This window comes from Acanthochromis polyacanthus, chromosome 3, assembly GCF_021347895.1.
Source record: "Acanthochromis polyacanthus isolate Apoly-LR-REF ecotype Palm Island chromosome 3, KAUST_Apoly_ChrSc, whole genome shotgun sequence".
Classification (NCBI taxonomy): Eukaryota; Metazoa; Chordata; class Actinopteri; family Pomacentridae; genus Acanthochromis; species Acanthochromis polyacanthus.
The window spans coordinates 34,822,291-34,839,773 of record NC_067115.1 but is presented as its reverse complement, the minus strand read 5'-3'; the positions used below and the strand labels follow the sequence as shown (position 1 = coordinate 34,839,773).

At 39.0% G+C, this 17,483-nt stretch overlaps 1 protein-coding gene across 2 annotated transcripts in view; it reads right to left on the bottom strand.

Annotated features, from left to right (window-relative positions):
- Positions 1–4,994: 4,994 nt before the first annotated feature.
- tll1 (tolloid-like 1) overlaps positions 4,995–17,483 on the bottom strand; it is a 74,784-nt gene continuing 62,295 nt past the window's right edge. For both annotated transcript variants that reach the window (XM_051946087.1, XM_051946088.1), the window contains 4 exons: positions 14,987–15,114; positions 7,213–7,426; positions 6,744–6,994; positions 4,995–5,365 (listed from right to left, as the gene is read on the bottom strand). In XM_051946087.1, the coding sequence (XP_051802047.1) occupies positions 5,231–5,365; positions 6,744–6,994; positions 7,213–7,426; positions 14,987–15,114 (728 nt within the window). In that variant the 3' untranslated portion in view covers positions 4,995–5,230. The remainder of the gene's footprint in view (positions 5,366–6,743; positions 6,995–7,212; positions 7,427–14,986; positions 15,115–17,483) is intronic.

Genomic DNA, 17,483 nt, shown 5'->3' with positions numbered 1-17,483 from the left:
GTTATAGTTGCTAATCCTGTTTCCCGGTCAGTTCCTGGGTCCACACTTTGAATTGTAGTTTGAATGTGTGAGTTTGGACTCAGGGAGAAGGCGATACACTCTTTTAGAAAAGCAGTGAAAGAGCAGATTTATGTAAAACAACGATGACATGGATGTTTTGCTACCTCGTGCTTTAGTAATACGAACAGGCATCATGACAGCAGTGTCATCCACTCGCACTGCTGCACTGGAACGGTTAAACTCTTTCAGCATAGTAGCAAACTTCAGACATCCATCACTGCGTGGAATTCATGACAAAAAGCATTTTACCATGAGTCAAATCAAAACTATCCCTTGCAGACCGTCATTACATTTCAAAATCCTTGAACAAAAAGTGCTTTTTATTCTAAATTCTACATTATTCTGCACCTATAAGCATGAGTATGTGAAATAACAATATTTCTAGCAACACTAATTCAATTCTGTTGACCTAAAAACCTCCAAAAAGGAGTTTGCATCATTAGATTATGGTTTTGTGGATCTTTTGTCTCAGTGATGGTTACGCCAGCTTGACTGCATTTCTCTGGGTGACCTGTAGGTGGAGACAAACACTGATGCAGATTCAGCACAACCTGCTTCAAACTGACCCAGTACTGCAGAATATAGTTTTAATTCCCCTAATGAGTGCGCCATGCAAAAATACAGAAATTTACCATCAAAAATGACTGTTCAGATTAATAATGTTGTTTTACCTTTAAAGAAATGTTTAGTTATAGTTATTTAGTTATAATTACTTAGTTATACACCCCTTTAATGAGTGTTTGGTGCTCATGTCTAGATAAATGTGTGCTCTCATAAACCTGCTATTTCTTTTTACGTTGAAGCTCCATTTCAGAGCACAGACCTGTGAAAAGCTCCTACAAGGCGCCCCCTAGTGGCCACCTGCAGTCAGAACAGCTGCTGCAAACAGCTGGGAGTCTGTTGCACCAACCGAAGCTCATCGATGTGATCCTATAAAGGTCAGTGGCTTGTCCTCACACAGCACAGAGCTATGCTGGTTAAAATGGGTCAGATTTGTTCAAAGAGGGCACAAAGTCCTGCAACAAAACACGTTCACCAAACGGTTTTACCAGAGGAAAACTGTGTTTGTGTGTAGTTTGACAGTGTTTTTCAGTATTTAGTCATAATTCAATTAAACACTGAAAGGATTTATGAAAGTTACTTACTTAGATTAAACTGCAAATAGTGACAGATATCCAACGAGTTGGCTGATATGTGTTGGTCAGAAGTGGTGGGGTCAGTTTGTGATCAACAGCAGGCCATGTCAGTTTTATTTTTGTGGCACACTGCTCCTAAAATAATTTTTTAAAAAAATGTCTAAAAAGTCACATTTAAAATAGGTGTTGATGCAAAGACACATCGGAAATTCACTATTATCTGTCTAAAATACTCAAAAAGCACTGAAAGGTGGTAAAGAGAACTTTTCAGCCTGTAATATTATGCAACATAAAACAAGATCTAATGCAAAATAAAATAGGCATGTATGAAAAACTGAATCACAACTAGGCACATTTTATGCACTAAAAAAAAAATCCGAAAAAACGTTTGCTGTGGGTTTGTTTTGTCAGTTATCATTTCAAAACATTATTTGCTATTCTGCCAAGGAATGCGGTGGACGACTGGTGTATGTCTGTCTGTCTGTCTGTCTGTCTGTCTGTCTGTCTGTCTGTTAGCAACATTACTCAAAACAGACCAACGGATTTAGGTGAAATTTTCAGGGAAGGTCAGAAATAACACAAGGACCATCTCATTAGATTTTGGCAGTGATGCAGCTTATAATCTAGATCCACTGATTTATGAAAAATTTCTGTATCATTGTGAGATAGTGACACAGCGTAATTGTAACCACTACAACTAGTGAACACTACATCAGCTGCCTGCTGACGATCACATGATTGCGATCCTACTACAAATTAACCGCTGCAGACTTATCGGGACTTATCCATCAGAAATCATAAGACTGAGCAGCTTTGGCGGAGTACTGCACTCTCTGAGTGCTTTTCTTGTTGTTTTTGTTATGTAATTCCACCTTAAAATCAATGATTAGTTCACATTTAAAATAAAAGAGAATCGTTAAAGGCACCACTAATGATCTGAATAATTCTTTGAGTTTCTCTCAGCATATTTCAATGTCAATTTAAACTTACTTTCAAAATGTGCCGTTATATTTTTTTAATAAAACTGGAAATTACTGAGTTTTCTTTTTTTTAAAACTTCAGATTTCATATAAAATAAAGTCTGAGTGTTTTTGTAAACTTTGCTATGTAGTCATGGCTCAAATTTCATTAAATAGGAGCTACGAAAGAGTCAGAGACACTGCAAAAACTCTAAATCTTACCAAGTCTATTTGCCTTATTTTTAGTCAAAATGTCTCATCTCACTTGATTTAAGAGAAATTCACCTAACAAATGACATTTCAACAAGATGGAGGGACTTGTTTTTAGATAATGCATCTTAAATATCTTCTATAAGTCAAACAATCTTGAAATTATCTTGTTTTGAGTTGAATTTTACAAGAAAACTCAAAAAGTTTAACCCTCCTGTTGACTTGCGGGTCAAATTGACTTGTTTTAAAGTTTGAAAATGTGGAAAAAATAAATAAATTTTCACAGTGAAACTTCTGATGTCCACATTTTCAACATTTTTGGGAAGTCTTTGAACATTTATTGGTGGAAAAAAGAAATGTTAAAAATGTTTCTTAAGAACATTCACATGAAAATCAACCAAAATCCAGCGAAATTTGTTGGATTTTGGTAGATTTTTTTTGCGAATGTTCTATTAGAGGTTTTACTGATATACATGTAATCACTTTAGATATTTTTAGGATTTTTTTTTGGGAAGATTTTTCCTCATTTTTTGAAAATATTTACAAGAACTTTCTTGCCAAATTTGGGGGATTTTTTAAAATAAAACTTTTAAGGAATTACTGGAATTTTCTTCCTGAAGGTTTTGCAAATTTTCAGAAATTTGGGGAATTTTTTTGATGATTTTTTTTTTCAGACAAGGAAACAATATTTTTTGTTGACTGTAAATGAAGAAAGCAGGAGGGTTAATACATCTCAAATTAAGAGGTTACATGAAAGCAAAAATGTATTTTTGAGTGAAAAACTGCTTTTTTAAAGCATGTCTGGGTTATTCTAAGACACTTAAGGTTGACAATCCTGGTAAATATAGCTTAAAATAAGTTTTCCCAGCTAATTTTGAGATCTCAATATTCTAAATATCACATCTTATTTCAAGGAATCTTGCCAAGCCATTTTTCACTTGTTCTACTGGCAAATTTTTTCACTTATTTCAAGGTAAAAGTTCCTTGAAATAAGTTTCTTTATCTTGTTTTGAGAGGAGCATTTTTTCCAGTGTATCATCAGCTGGAAAACAGTGCGCTTTACATTTGATTTATGGACCGATATTTGACGTCTTCAAACACAAGCAGGAATATAAGAAACACACGTGCAGTTTGAACCTGTGTGTATTTTAATGACCGATGCAGACAATGTCATGTCTCTGAACTACAGACCCAGAGGTGGGATGATAAAACAAAGACTACAGCGGATCAGGGTCATCTGGAGCTTGGCACATACAGCAATGAATGATTCAACTTAAAAACATACAACTTACAGACATACACGCACGTATTTCTCTAAAATCACCTACGAGACACACTTACACATTTGCATTTAACACAGAAACACTGCAGCTTGCTTGCAGCTGATATTCCTTCCACTTTACAGCACTCTCTAGCTTTATGTCTTTTTATCCCAGATGTACGGAAAAGGAAATGTGGGGAAAATTGCACAAAAATATGAGTTTTCGTGTGTTTCGTGGATGTGTGTGTGTATCTCTGAGAGCAGCTACAAAAATGACACAAACACACATGCACTGTAGACGCTCTATCTCACACACAGACTACATTTCTTGTGTTTTTTTTTGTTTGTTTTTTGTACAATAAAACCATTCAGTAACTCCAAACAAATGAAATGTGCTGCCAAAAAACCTCAAAAACACTCCGCTGACACAAGATACCTGTGCAAGAGCAAAGGAGCCGATACGTTTGGTTCTAAGGCAAAGTTGTAGTTCCACAGGACTAGTGCTGTCGATGCAGTGTGCTGTCGGCACGCTCCATTTGAAAACCTTCATTCAGTCATTCAGTGTATTTTTATTTTAGCACCATGAGACCTCCTTTCATCACTCGCTTACCCAGAGACAGCTGTGAAAAATATTCCCTTCTGATATCCACTGGAGAAAAAAAAAAGTTTACTGTGGAGGAAACATCCATGAAAGACGCTCGGAGATGGTGCAAAAACACTCACAACATAATGCGAGGCTTAACGTTAACATCACAGATCGTTTTGGAAAGTCTCCGTTTGCATTTTTTTATTTTTTATTTGTCTGCGTAAGCTTTAAGCCAAAAGAAAACAAAAAAAAACAAAAAAACGAGGGGCAAAGGATGGACTTGAGCCTTTTGTTTGTTCTTTTCTCACACACACATACAGTAAACACAATAGGTTTTATAATACAAAGACATGAAATAAAATAATCTGCAGCCGTTCTGAGCTGGGTTGAAGAGACCAGTTCCCAGGCATCAAAGGCAATAAAAACGTCTGTCAGCAGTTTCTTTTGAGTCACTGTGGGTGTAAGCAGTCGTCTGATCACAGTAAGTCGCACAGTTCAAGGATCGAGGAGTCAGAAAAGAATCCAAACTCCCTCCTCGGATGCATTTTTTAGCTCTTTAGCATCCACGGTTTATAATTCTGAATCTGATTCTAGTGTGTGTGTGTGTGTGTGTGTGTGTGTGTGTGTGCTTTTAGTCTTTTGTTTGTCTGTGCAACCACGAGTGTCTCAGTAAACTGATTTCCTGCAGCGAGGGCAGCTTGATATGCAGTCATAAAACCATCTCCTCCGTGAACGTGGCTCACGCGGTCTTCAGTATAATCCCCCCCCCCCCCCCCCCCCATTACCCCCCCCGGTTTGTTTTTATCTCATTGAGTCTCATCATCCAAGAGCGGTGACCTGTGTGGAGAAAAATATTCACTCAAGAGTCGTCTTCCTCCGGCGGCCGATGGCTGGCGAACGTCCACGTCCGAGAGCGGGCTGGAGAGGAGGACGAGGAGCTGCTGTGTTCTCGATGCCGTGGTGAAGGTCGGGGTAACGGTGGCGGGGCTGCACGGGGGTCAGAGGTCGCGGCCCGCTGTTATTTCCTGGCGTGGAGGCTCTCCTGGAACTTGGTGCTCGTGTAGCGGATGTGGAAGCCCTTCTTGCTGATTGTGTCGTCGCTATGGAAACGGATCAGCATAGCGTCTCCGGGCGAATAAATCCCCTCTCTGGGCTGAGGAAGGGGAGACGGGAGGGAGACACGTGAAGCAGATTTCCAGACACTTGAAGGATCAAATGGGCGGTTTTGCATTTTGTAGCTCTTTATTTAACACCGTTCCTGAGTGCTGCTCGAAGAGAGTCGTTGGATTTGTTGGGTTTCTCTTTGTCAGATAATACTGAAAGGTTTCATCTGGACTATGTCAAGTGCCCTGAGACGGCCTGTTATTGCGAACCGCCTCTGTATATATAAAATATACACATCACAGTGTGTGTTTTTGAGTTTTCTACATTTCCAATTTGCACCTAAAAGTAAAAATAAATTATTTTTTGCACAGTTTTTGTAAATACCAGCCTTTTAGGCAAATATTTGCTTTTTCTTCGACAAGCACGATTTACACGACAACTGCATGCTCTTTTTCATACTGTGTCTCTATCTAAAATTTGGTTGCTTTGTGTTCATCTTCCTCTTTGACTTTTTCTCAATCATCGTCATAATCAAATTTTGACATTTTGAGGATAACAAAGTACCTACAAAACTTACATTTTCACCAACAGCAGCTTCGCTATGTTATACTGAGTGCTAATTAGCTAACGTTACTTCGATAGCATGATAAGCCAACATGATTAACCCTTTGATGCACAACGTGGGTCAAGAGTTTCCCATTTTGCATCGAATCTGGGTCACTTTTGACCCATGTTGTGCATCAAAGGGTTGAAATGATTCCTTCATCAGCAAATGATCAGAGGCAATGTGAGCCTTCGGTAAAAGCAGCATCAGTACAGCATCACAGAGGTACTAGTGCGACCGCCGGTGTTTGTTTCTTAAGCATCCAACACACATTTCTATTCGTTTGGTGACGTTTGTCTGTGAGTAAAATTACGCAAGAGCTACTTTGCCAATTTTCATGAAATTTGGTGCAGAAGTGGAGGAGAGGCAAAGAAAGAACCCATTACATTTCAGTGTGGATCAGAAAGTCTTTTTTTTAATCACAGGACATCAACCTTGCTGTGCTTCTGTAGTTTTAATGTATGAATCAACTGTTCTGCAGTTCATCACAGTGATCATTTAGTTTTGATTAATTTTTGCTGCAAGTTTACTGAGGTTTAAAGGCAAATCATGTAATACCAACACCATGAGATCAATCAGTATCTTCACCGACAAAACTATCCAATAAAAAGATAAACTAATGCCTCCCCGGAACAAAATCAGTACCTCCAGATAAAACTGTATTTTAATTTTGTATATTCAAAAATGATATATAAAACTAAAATCAGCAGAGACGTACAGTAACATGACTTAAAGTTAAGGATCTAAACTTGAAAAATACGACCTTAAGAATCTCATAAGTAAACACAACTCAACAAACAACAAAGAAAACACCTGGACTTACCCCTGAACCACAGAAGCGACCCAGCCGGTGTGCGTTGGCGTCATATCCGTTGTACAGCTCGATGTAGTCATAACCACAGTCGGCCTCCTCTTCCACCTCAAACGTTACGAAGCTGAGCTCGATGCCGTAGCCCTGTTCTGCTGTCAGCAGCCATTCACAGTCAGTGTGACCTGAGTAGTTGTTGTCCCCAAACTGGGAGTGGGAGTAGAGGTTCTTCTGACGGGCGTCTGCTTTCAGACGACCTCCACACTCTGCAAAGAAACAAGCATTGGTTTAAGAAACTTCCTGACGGGTCATTAAACTAGTGTGTGCTCTTACAGTCCACTAGAGGGGGCTATTACTCCTAAAAACTACTCCAACCAGGTGAGTGATGCCCTTTGCAGCCACACAAAGTCCCAATGAGATGCATGTATGAGCTTAAAACAATATATTATTGACAATATGAATGATGAAATATACTTTCACACACCTGTGGAATGTGTAGCCTGGAAACCCTTCCGTTGTACTGAGGCGTCAGAGATGAAGCGGAGGTACATCTCGTTCCCGGTGGAGACCAGAGGCTCGGGGATCTTACTGCCACAGAGGCGGCCTAAGATGGCTGCCGTGTCGCTGTCACCGTCGAAGGCCTCCAGATGGTCGTAAGCACATTCCTGATGCTGCTCGATCTCAAACTCATTGAAGGTCTGCAGAGGTGGAGGCAGGAAAGAGATGGATGAGTGGTGTTGGAAGGCGGTTTTAGCAGTTTTAACCATCAACATATACTGTAGTTCAAAAGTTTGGGGCCACTCAGAAAAATAGCCTTTCAACACCATTAGCTAACACAATGTAGCATTAGAACACAGGAGTGATGGTTGCTGGAAATGTTCCTCTGTACCCCTACGGAGATATTCCATTAAAAATCAGCAGTTTCCAGCTGGAATAGTCATTTACCACATTAACAATGTCTAGAGTGGATTTTGGATTGATGTTATGTTATCTTCATTGAATAAAACGGCTTTTCTTTCAAAAATGAGGACATTTCTAAGTGAATCGAAACCTTTAAATTGTAGTGGACTTACAAAAATCTAATCATTTGCAGTCCATTGTTCATTTTCATTGATACACGTGATTTGAGATAAAAAAAAATATATCCACCATCTTTGCACTTTGTGATTGAGGCAACATCTTCCAACAGTTAGTTATTGTACTTTCTGTGAATGAGGAATGTTTTGTACTTTTAAAAACCTGAGCAATATCGATTTTTTTCTGCGTATACCGCAATATAGGTATTGTTCTACTTTTGCAAAATCTGTGCAATATTAATATTTCTTTATTTAAGAATGTGTTTATTTATTTGGTATATACAAAAGCAACCATGCACATCGGTCTTCTGGACTTCCTCTGGCTTCTCTGACTTACTGCTAAAATACGTGTGAATCACTCTGAGAGCAAAAAACGTAGGCGTCCTGAAGTCTGAACAGAAAGGTTTCTGTTTTAGGGAGTTTCGGGAGTCCTAACTCGACCAATTTTTTACTTGTTGTTCGACTGTTTTATGAATATTTTGTCCAATTCTTTGGTAGAACATCTGTGTGGGTGACCAGATGTCTGAGTGGTTTGGTTTCTCACTACATGGATAAATAAATTCCTCCCAGTCTGAAGACTAGTTGAATCTTTTCAGCATTCTTGTGCATCTTTACTGCAACAATCACACAAAGGCAAGACGCCCAAAAAATGTGGTCTTAATTTATTGTATGTTTTAATACTGATAGCACCAGGAATTCATCTCTGATCACTAAATTAGTTTCAATCTGCCACAAACTGGCCTTTTTCAGTCTCCTTGCTGGTTTCTAAGAGTCCAGCTAGTTAGAAATCAACACTAACGAAAACCAAAAGTTGCTTATTTCAGTCAAATCTTCAGCTAGCTACTGCTGAAGGAAGCTTTATCCACACTGCTTCATTGTGCAGCAAAATAGATTAGACTTGTTCATTATCACATCTGTAAGCAACTGATGAACTTGCCTCCACACTCCTTGTTTTGGACATTTCTGAACCTGAATTAATCAACAGATCTAAAATTCAGTTTATTATCTTTTAGGGCAAAGAGAAGCAGCAAGTCTACATGTTTGATTCAATTTAACAAGACAAAGAGAAAGACAATGTTGATGAAAGCTCATATTAAATCTTTTTTCGTCATTAGTGCCTGAAAGATAAGTTGAGGTTCCACTTTAAAGCTACTGTCGGTATCATTTTTAAGGCGTAGGATGCACGTAAAAACGAAAAGAGGCATCCACATACTTTTGGCCACATAGTGTAAAGCACAGAACGGCAAAATACTGTTTAGATGCTTATAGAGGCTGCTGGTGATGATTTCATTTGCTTAGAAAATTATAAAAAACATTTAGAAGAAAGAAAAACCAACAACTAGAGGATTCAAGTGGAGCAGTCTGATGGCACAGCAAAGGGAAAAAAGAAGGTAATGCAGGTTAAATACAATTCACAGCTTGAAAAAAAAAATATTCTGCAGATTTTTTCAGATTTTATAAACAAAAAATAATAATTAGCCGAAAAATGTAGCACAATACAAAAAACATGAATAGGGTTACATAAAAGTACATTTTTTGTTAGAAATGTAAAATAACATTTTTAAAAATTTGTAATTTTGAATAGGTTTTTCTGAAGAATAATCAAAAAAGATTCTACATTTAAAAAAATATATACTGGCAACTTCATTGTAATTTTAGTTAGATTAATACTATTAATCACTACAGACTACATACTAGGGCTGGACCGAATAGTGGTTTCTGGCCTCCGAATATTCGGGTCCAATTAAAGATGAATATCCGAATATTCGGATCCGTTCTTCTGGTCTCCCGGGTCCAAATTTTGCCTTCGTTTTGTCTTCAGTTAAACTGAAGAATTCCCAAAATTAATATCCGGATACCGCCGTAGCAAACGAATATTCGGATATTCGGGATATTCGGGTCCAGCCCTACTACATACTACGGATGTTTTCAGAGTAAAAATGTTAAAAACTGTGTTTTCATTCGTGCATAATATCTATAAGCATATGTAACCTGTAAAAACTGTTCTCATTACTCCAGTCATGGTGTTTAATTCAGCCAAACAGACCTAAATACTATCACCTGTATCTGAACTGACTGCACAAAATGTGCCAAATTTATGAGAAATATTGTTATTTTTTCGTGTTCTGTCAGTTTATTCAGCGTTCCATGCATCTTTACATTAAATGTTTCCAGCTAAGGGCAATAATTGAAAGATATCGAGGTCTGAACTTTTTCTTATTTGGTTAAAGTTATATTTACAGGCAAAACAGAGCAAGTTTAAAACCAAGCTGCAACTTCAGCAACGGAAGAATTAATCCAAAAACTGCAGTTCCATCAAGCGCCACTTGAGGCTGTCTCCAAAAGCAAATCAACCCCTGAAAAAACCTTAAAATCCTCCAACTTACAGCAGAAATGAACAAGTTTACAGTCTGGATCTAAAAACTATTTTGGTCTCTGCAGCTAATTTATCCTTTCGTGATGACTGTAGAGAAGGGGGGATTTATTTAAAAAACATGCGTTTAGGTCATATTAAGACTTAAAGTTTGGCTTTATTAAGGGTGTGGCGGCTTCAAGAGACAGGTAGGTGCCGTCATTGGATGGTCCACGGCCATAAAACTTCTGTTTAATCTTTTTTTGAAAATCATAAATTGAGTTTTTCTTAACATCCTGAATAAGGTTTTAGAATACTGAGGTAGCCATGATAATAAGCTTTTATTTTTTTATGTAATTAGCTAGAAAGCTATCATTTTAATTCAACATTTAAGCTTTAATTTCACCCAAACATCTAATTTTATGTGTCTTTCATGTTTTTTTAGACCTTCACAGAAGAAAGCTCTGCCTCCTCCAGTCTTTGAGAACACATGATGCAGAGTCACGAAGTATAATCCAAACAAGTCACCGTGAGATTAGTCATAACACCTCACAGGCCTCTCTGCTAACAGTCACACACCTCTCCGACTGTCTCCTCACCACAACAATCACCGAACCACTCCGATTTTTACTGACTGGGCGGAAGGGGAGAGGATGGCGACGGTGAGGATGTCATTACAGAGAGAGGAAGTGTTTGATTCAGGGGCTCGTGATGGCTTCCAGATGTTTCTAACTGGAGCTCAGCAGAGACACTGGTTGGTTGGTGTATCTGTTTACTATTTCCATGAGATGAGAGAGAATGTGTGTGTGTGTGTGTGTGTGTGTGTGTGTGTGTGTGTGTGTGTGTGTGTGTGTGTGTGTGTGTGTGTGTGTGTGTGTGTGTGTGTGTGTGCGTGCGTGCGTGTGCGCAGACAGCGAAGAAGCAACAACAGAGTGACCTTCACGTCTCCGTTCAGATTTCTGGTATTAGATTCGTCCCGCTGTGATGTCATTACTGAGGACGCAGAGATTGTCCCCATTATCTCGCACACACATCTGTACTGCTGTGTTTGTGAGGACTCTCATTGACATAATGCATTCCTGAGCTCCTTACCCAAACGCAATCCTAAATCAGACTCTAACTTGAAGCCTAAAACCAAGCCAAGTACAACTTTTATGGTCTGTTCTCACTTTCAAAAAATGTCCTCACACCTAAGGTCAAAGCTCTACAATTCAATAATGTCACTTAGAAGACACTTAGAAGACACCAAAGCGACGTACATCTGAGAGCAGATCCAACACAAGCAGGGATTTAGTGAGGAGAAAACAACCGGGATAAGAGCCAAAAATCAAGTTGAAATGTGAATTCAAACTGAACTGAAACTCAAAAATATGCATCAAGTTAACAGAAAGTACCATGTATATCATATGCAGTCACACATTTTAAAACAGGAGCGCCGCTGATGATGTAATGTGTTTTCGGTTACATAAGCGGCAATAGGAGATTATCAAAACTAAATGACAGTCGATGAGAATTTTGATAAGCATGAGGCTGCAGAGTGGCAGCGAGGTGAGGAGCCAAATCCTAACATTTTGCAGGACTACAGGCTGTACTGGGTGAGTGTGTGTGTGTGTGTGTGTGTGTGTGTGTGTGTGTGTGTGTTCACTGTAAAGGCTGTGTTTGTGTGTGACACCACTTGCATGGGAACATGAGTGGACTTTAGGAGGATTATCTGAAGCACGCTGTGTGAATGTGAGCATGTGTGTGTGACTGTCTGCTCCTGTACTTGTGTCTCTGTAAGGACCAATTTGAACCCATACATGCTGTTTGGAGCTGAAAGGAAGAGCCGAGTAATCCAGCAGTCAACTTACAGGAGATAAATTGGGGATTGCAGTGTTTTGGCAACCAATAAATCGTTATTTACAGTTATTTCCAAGTTTATACGACAAACTTTGCACAGTTCTGGCGTCACAATCAAAAGGATTTGCTGCTTCTCGTTCTCAGAAGTGACCCTTAATGGAATATCTTCGGGTTGCTTTGATTTTACACCAATTTATTATTCAGTTAATCAACAAAACACTCAACAAATTATTTAAAATAATCATTTAATTCCTGTCCTAATGCATTTAACTGCAACTTCTCTTTAACTAAGTTCAAAACAACTACAAACAAAGGAGTCTCTGTCTATCTGTGTGTGAGTGTGAGCGTGTGCGTGTGCGTGTGCGTGTGGTGTTCGCTTTTCTCGACCAATGTTCACCTAACCTACCTGACACTTGGCAGGTGTGTTGCTGCAGACTCAGGGAATGTTGAGTGGAGGTCATTTGGATGTGCGGTGTTCCTACAGGTTTCCTACGGCCTGTTCTGCTTTTACAGCAGCGTGTTTTCAATGACATTCTCAGTGTTCACATTTGAGATATTGTGTTCGTGAAGTTGTGAACCCGCCAGTGAGTCAGCTGTGTTTTGGTTTTATGGACTCATCTAAAGGACAACACTGCATTTACGTCACCCATTTTGGTAATACTCTACGTAGTCTGGATGCAGTCAGCCTGTCAACCCTATTGATCAACACTTGAAGTCGTATTTTTGAAGTATGTAAAATCTGGGCCTGATTTATACACTGTAAACATATATATTAGATTTTTTACGGTAAAATTCCAGCAGCTGCCGTAAAATTACTGTAAATCATTTTCTTCATTTACGATAAAGAAGTGTATTGATACTGCTGATTTTATGGTTTAAAAAGATGTGCTTCAGTCCATATTTTACTGTTAAAAAAAGTTTTAATCTTTAAAACGTATTTTGTTTAACTTGAAAATTTACATGAAAACACCATATAATATAAAGTTTGTGTGACCTATTATAAATATTACTGCATTTTTCCATTATCAGCACAACAGATAATGTATTTACCATTTAATATGTGTATTTTTAGCAATGAATATTATATAATAATGCAACAATTGCGGTTCTAGCTGTCATAAATATTAAAGCATATGTCCGTTATTAACACAAAAGTACGTGAATTTGACAGGTACAAACTGTATTTTTTGCATGAAATAAGTGCAACAATCGGCATGTTACTTGTTATAAATATTCTGGCATGCTTCCGTTATCAACACGTACATTTAACTGTGAAAAATTGTATTCTTTCCAAGAAATAAATGCAAAAATTACAGTATTGATGTTATACATATTACAGCATTTTTCCATTAAATAACTGCAACAGCTAAAAATACAGTTTTCTCCTGATTAACTTTTACAGTGATTCAGTGTTATATAAACAGTATCAAAATTTTTGGGTTTTTGCAGATTTTTACTATCATGGTTTGACAATTTTAAAATCTACAAACACTTTTTATAGTGTACACACTGCATTAGGCTCCAGCGTTGATCTTTTGCACCGAAGTGACACGTAGACTCTTAGAGAATTCTATTTAGCAGATGCTTTTATCCAAAACAACGCATATCTGAGTGTAGGTACAACACAAACAAGGATCTAGTCAGGAGAAAACAACCTGAAGAAGTGCCATAAAACAAGTTCAAGTGTGAGGACTCTTGAGCAGCAGAGTCATGCACATGCAACAGGTGTGAGCCATAACTGTAAAGACTCATGTGATGCTGTTTTATCAACCTGTTACAAGCAAGTTTTTGAGCATTCGATTTGCAATTTTACAAACAGGGTCTCAAACTAAAGCCGTGAGCAAATGGATGAGCCGAACTTCATGCCAAGGATTGTTACAGGTGACGAGAGGCTGCGACTAAGAAACCAAACAGCAGAAGAGTCCACAGTCTCCAAGGTCGAAGACAGTGTAGGGTAGAATCTAGAGCGCACCAACTTCATGTTCCTCGACATTTACGAGGTTAAGCGCAGTAGTGAATTCGTCCTGCAGGCCACACTGTCAATACAGAGTCCTGCTGTAACACTCTGAGTTCAGGACAAGCCACCTGAACTGTGGCATGATGATGGCCAACGTTTGGCCACAAAAACATCCCAGAATCTATTTCCATCCACTCTTCTTGTCAAAACTTCTTCCTCTTCCCTTAATTGAACTTCTATGTGAAGAATTGCCCTTTTGACACAGTGGACAAGATTCGCCGAACATCGCAGATGGTGCCTGACGTGCTCACCAAGAACATGACTCCAGGGGGGATTCCTAACAGCGTAGCAACGCTGGAAACTAACCGAGTATCGCCTCACAAGGAAACACCTATGGCGCCCAAATATAAAGCAGGTGCAGTTTTTTGCTTTTCTAAAAATGCACTAACAGAACTTTTTGATCACGGAAGCTGAAATGACTCTCCCTTCTCTATTAAAATACAACAATGCACATCTGACTCAGACCTTTTGAACACTGACCATCGACTCCTTCTCCACAAGAAGAATTTCAATGTGTCGTTTTTCCAGCAGAAAACAAAACCAAAATGATAGTGACCCTGAATTATAAGTGTGTCTATTAATACAACATGCAAGTTTATAATTAAATACATACATGTGCAGCGACTTAGAAAATGTGGAGTATCTGCATGTGTGTGTGTGTGCATGCAGGCTGAACACACACGCAGAAAGACACAGATGGCCACTGCCCAAGGCCTCTTACTAACGCATGAGCACACGCTTGCAGTTAGCCCGAATATACAAACGCGTGCACTTTCTCCCCCATTCACATTTGGGTTTCATAAGTGGAACATGAAAACAGAGATCATCGTGCAGGAAGGGGGGAGAACAGCCCGAGGCTTGTGCGTACAATAAGACCCCACAGACAGAACAATGCAGTGTTGTGCGGCATTGATGTGTGCCAGTCATGTTCGAGGGAAACACGTGCTGCCTGCTTCTTTTCATGCACACTTACTATCTTGACTCGGTGTCCTGGCGTGGCGGTGATGTCCCAGGTGCACTCCTTACGGCTGGGATACTTGTCTGGCCAGTTGGGGCTGCTGAGGGTCCCACTGGGGCTGTGGATCTTATGCTCACACTCAGCTGGACATGCACAGAAACACACAAGCACACACACACACACACAGAGGAAGTTAAAATCATGGCTGCACAGGAAAAGGTCAGAGGAAATGGAAAGGGAACAGGAAGGAGAGAAACAAGAGAACTAAACGAGAGAGAAAGGATTTCAAAGAAACACATCCTGGTGACAAGTTTGGTGTGAATTTCACATGGAGGCATGCACGCATGCTTTGCACAAACTGCTGCAGAAGGAGATCTGTGTTTTATACACTGTAGGTGCTAAAGCCAACATACTGTACAGATAAAAACCCGAAAGATTAGAAATTCTCTCTTTTTTTAACACAAACTAATAAAACGGCACACAACTCATTCCAATGGTAGTGAATGCAGATCAGCTCGGTATATTTGCACATAATTTACCTGCACACAGTATTTGAAAGCAACCCTATCATCATTACTCTGCCAAGGAGGTGGACGATTGACGTCTGTCTGTCTGTCTGTCTGTCTGTCTGTCTGTCTGTCTGTCTGTCTGTCAGCAACATTACTCAAAAACGGACTGACAGATTTGGATGAAATTTTCAGGGAATGTCAGAAATGACACAAGGACCAAGTGATTAAATTTTGGCAGTGCTGCAGCTTATAGTCCAGATCCCAGGATTTTTTTCAAGACTTCAGCCGTCAGAAATGATACAATGACTGAGCAGCCTTGGCGGAGTATTGCGCTCTCTGCTCTGAGTGCTTTTCTAGTTTTGTCTTTTCTGTGAATCTTAACCCTGTAGAACCTGACCCATCAAAAAAGAGCCAGAAAATTCTTCTTTTTTTTTTTAATTGACATGTTCATCACTTTTAACAAAATCCATTTTTTTGGCATATTTTGTTTATGATATATTTATTGTATCAGATTTGATATATTAGGTGTTTTTGGCAACTTTTTGCTAATCAAAAGTGTGCATGGACGATTGCATGAGAGTAGCCATTTTGAAAAGGGGCAAAATATGACTTCAGCTGCCAGTAATGGAATGGTAATTCTCAAGGGGGCAGAATACACATATCAGGTTATAAACAAAATGTTTTTAAGGAAACTAATTAACATGTTGATGAGATAGAGGTCTCAGAAACTCAAGTATCAAATATGATACAAACGGCTTCTTTGTCTAGCCTTTTAGTCTTTTTAAAATTCCTACAAATGCATTATTTACTGTGAACATAATCAGCGTTTCCACCCCTTAGTGACTGGATGTTCAGGATTGAATTCTTTTCCATTCTAAAATGACATTACATTCATTGGGGATTCACTTGATAATTTAAGTGTTTACGCTGTCATTTCTGACTGCATGAGCAAAAAAGTAGGTCCATGCTGCCAGAAAGTCAAATTCACCCCTCTTCCTCAGTGAAAACACTTCTTGATCCTTTGGCTGGGCTAGCTTCATTTCTCTATTACATTATGGAATGAGTTACTTGGCAGTCTGTTGCTCTGTCATTGACACCACTTACTTTACTGGATTCATCCCAGAAAACAGTTTCAAACTTCTCAATATCACACAGTGGTAATCACAGAGTCTGCAGTGATACCAACAAAATCCCATGGAGAATTCGACCATAAAAAGCATCATAAAAAGTGCTGCAGTATATCTGTTTTACTTCTGCTGCCCCTGAGTGACAAACTCTAATGGTGCTCTTTAACACAACGTGCTAACAAACGTCTGATATCTCACTCTGGTTGAACCGAGAATCATACTTTCCTCCTGGAGAATCTGCCTCAGTTTTTTTTTTTTTTTTAAACACCAAAAACTACCCACAGGAGCCCACAGAGACACACATGGCATGTGAGTGCGTATGGTTTGAGTTAGATGAATGCCACGGCTTTATGAAGGTGTTGGGAGACAGGAGGCATGCACAAGACAAACAAGACGTGTTCGAGAGTGACAGCGTTTATTTGTCAGACAAGCCAAACCCATGTACAGCATGAAATGGATGTTTACATGAACATGTATAAATGTGAAGGAATTTTCTAACAGGAAACAGATTAAATACAGATGTTAAATCCACACACACACCCACTACTGTTATAGAAAACCTTCACACCTGGTGTAGCTAGTTACATGACACAGCTTTAAGCTCTGACAATGGTGTGTTTTATCACAATGCTGCCAAGTATAACCAAGTTATTGTCAGAAACATGTGCTCATTTACAACGTCAAAGCATCACAATGTTACCATCAACCAAATAAATAACTCAACAGTTTCAAGTTCAACACGTCTTCCTGTCAATAAACAGATTAAAAAAGAATCCCTGAGAGCATAAATGAAGTTTTGCTACACAGCTGATAGGTGGCTATCGCTAACATTTAACAGCGTCCCTGTCCACAACATCTATCTTCACATACTGAAAC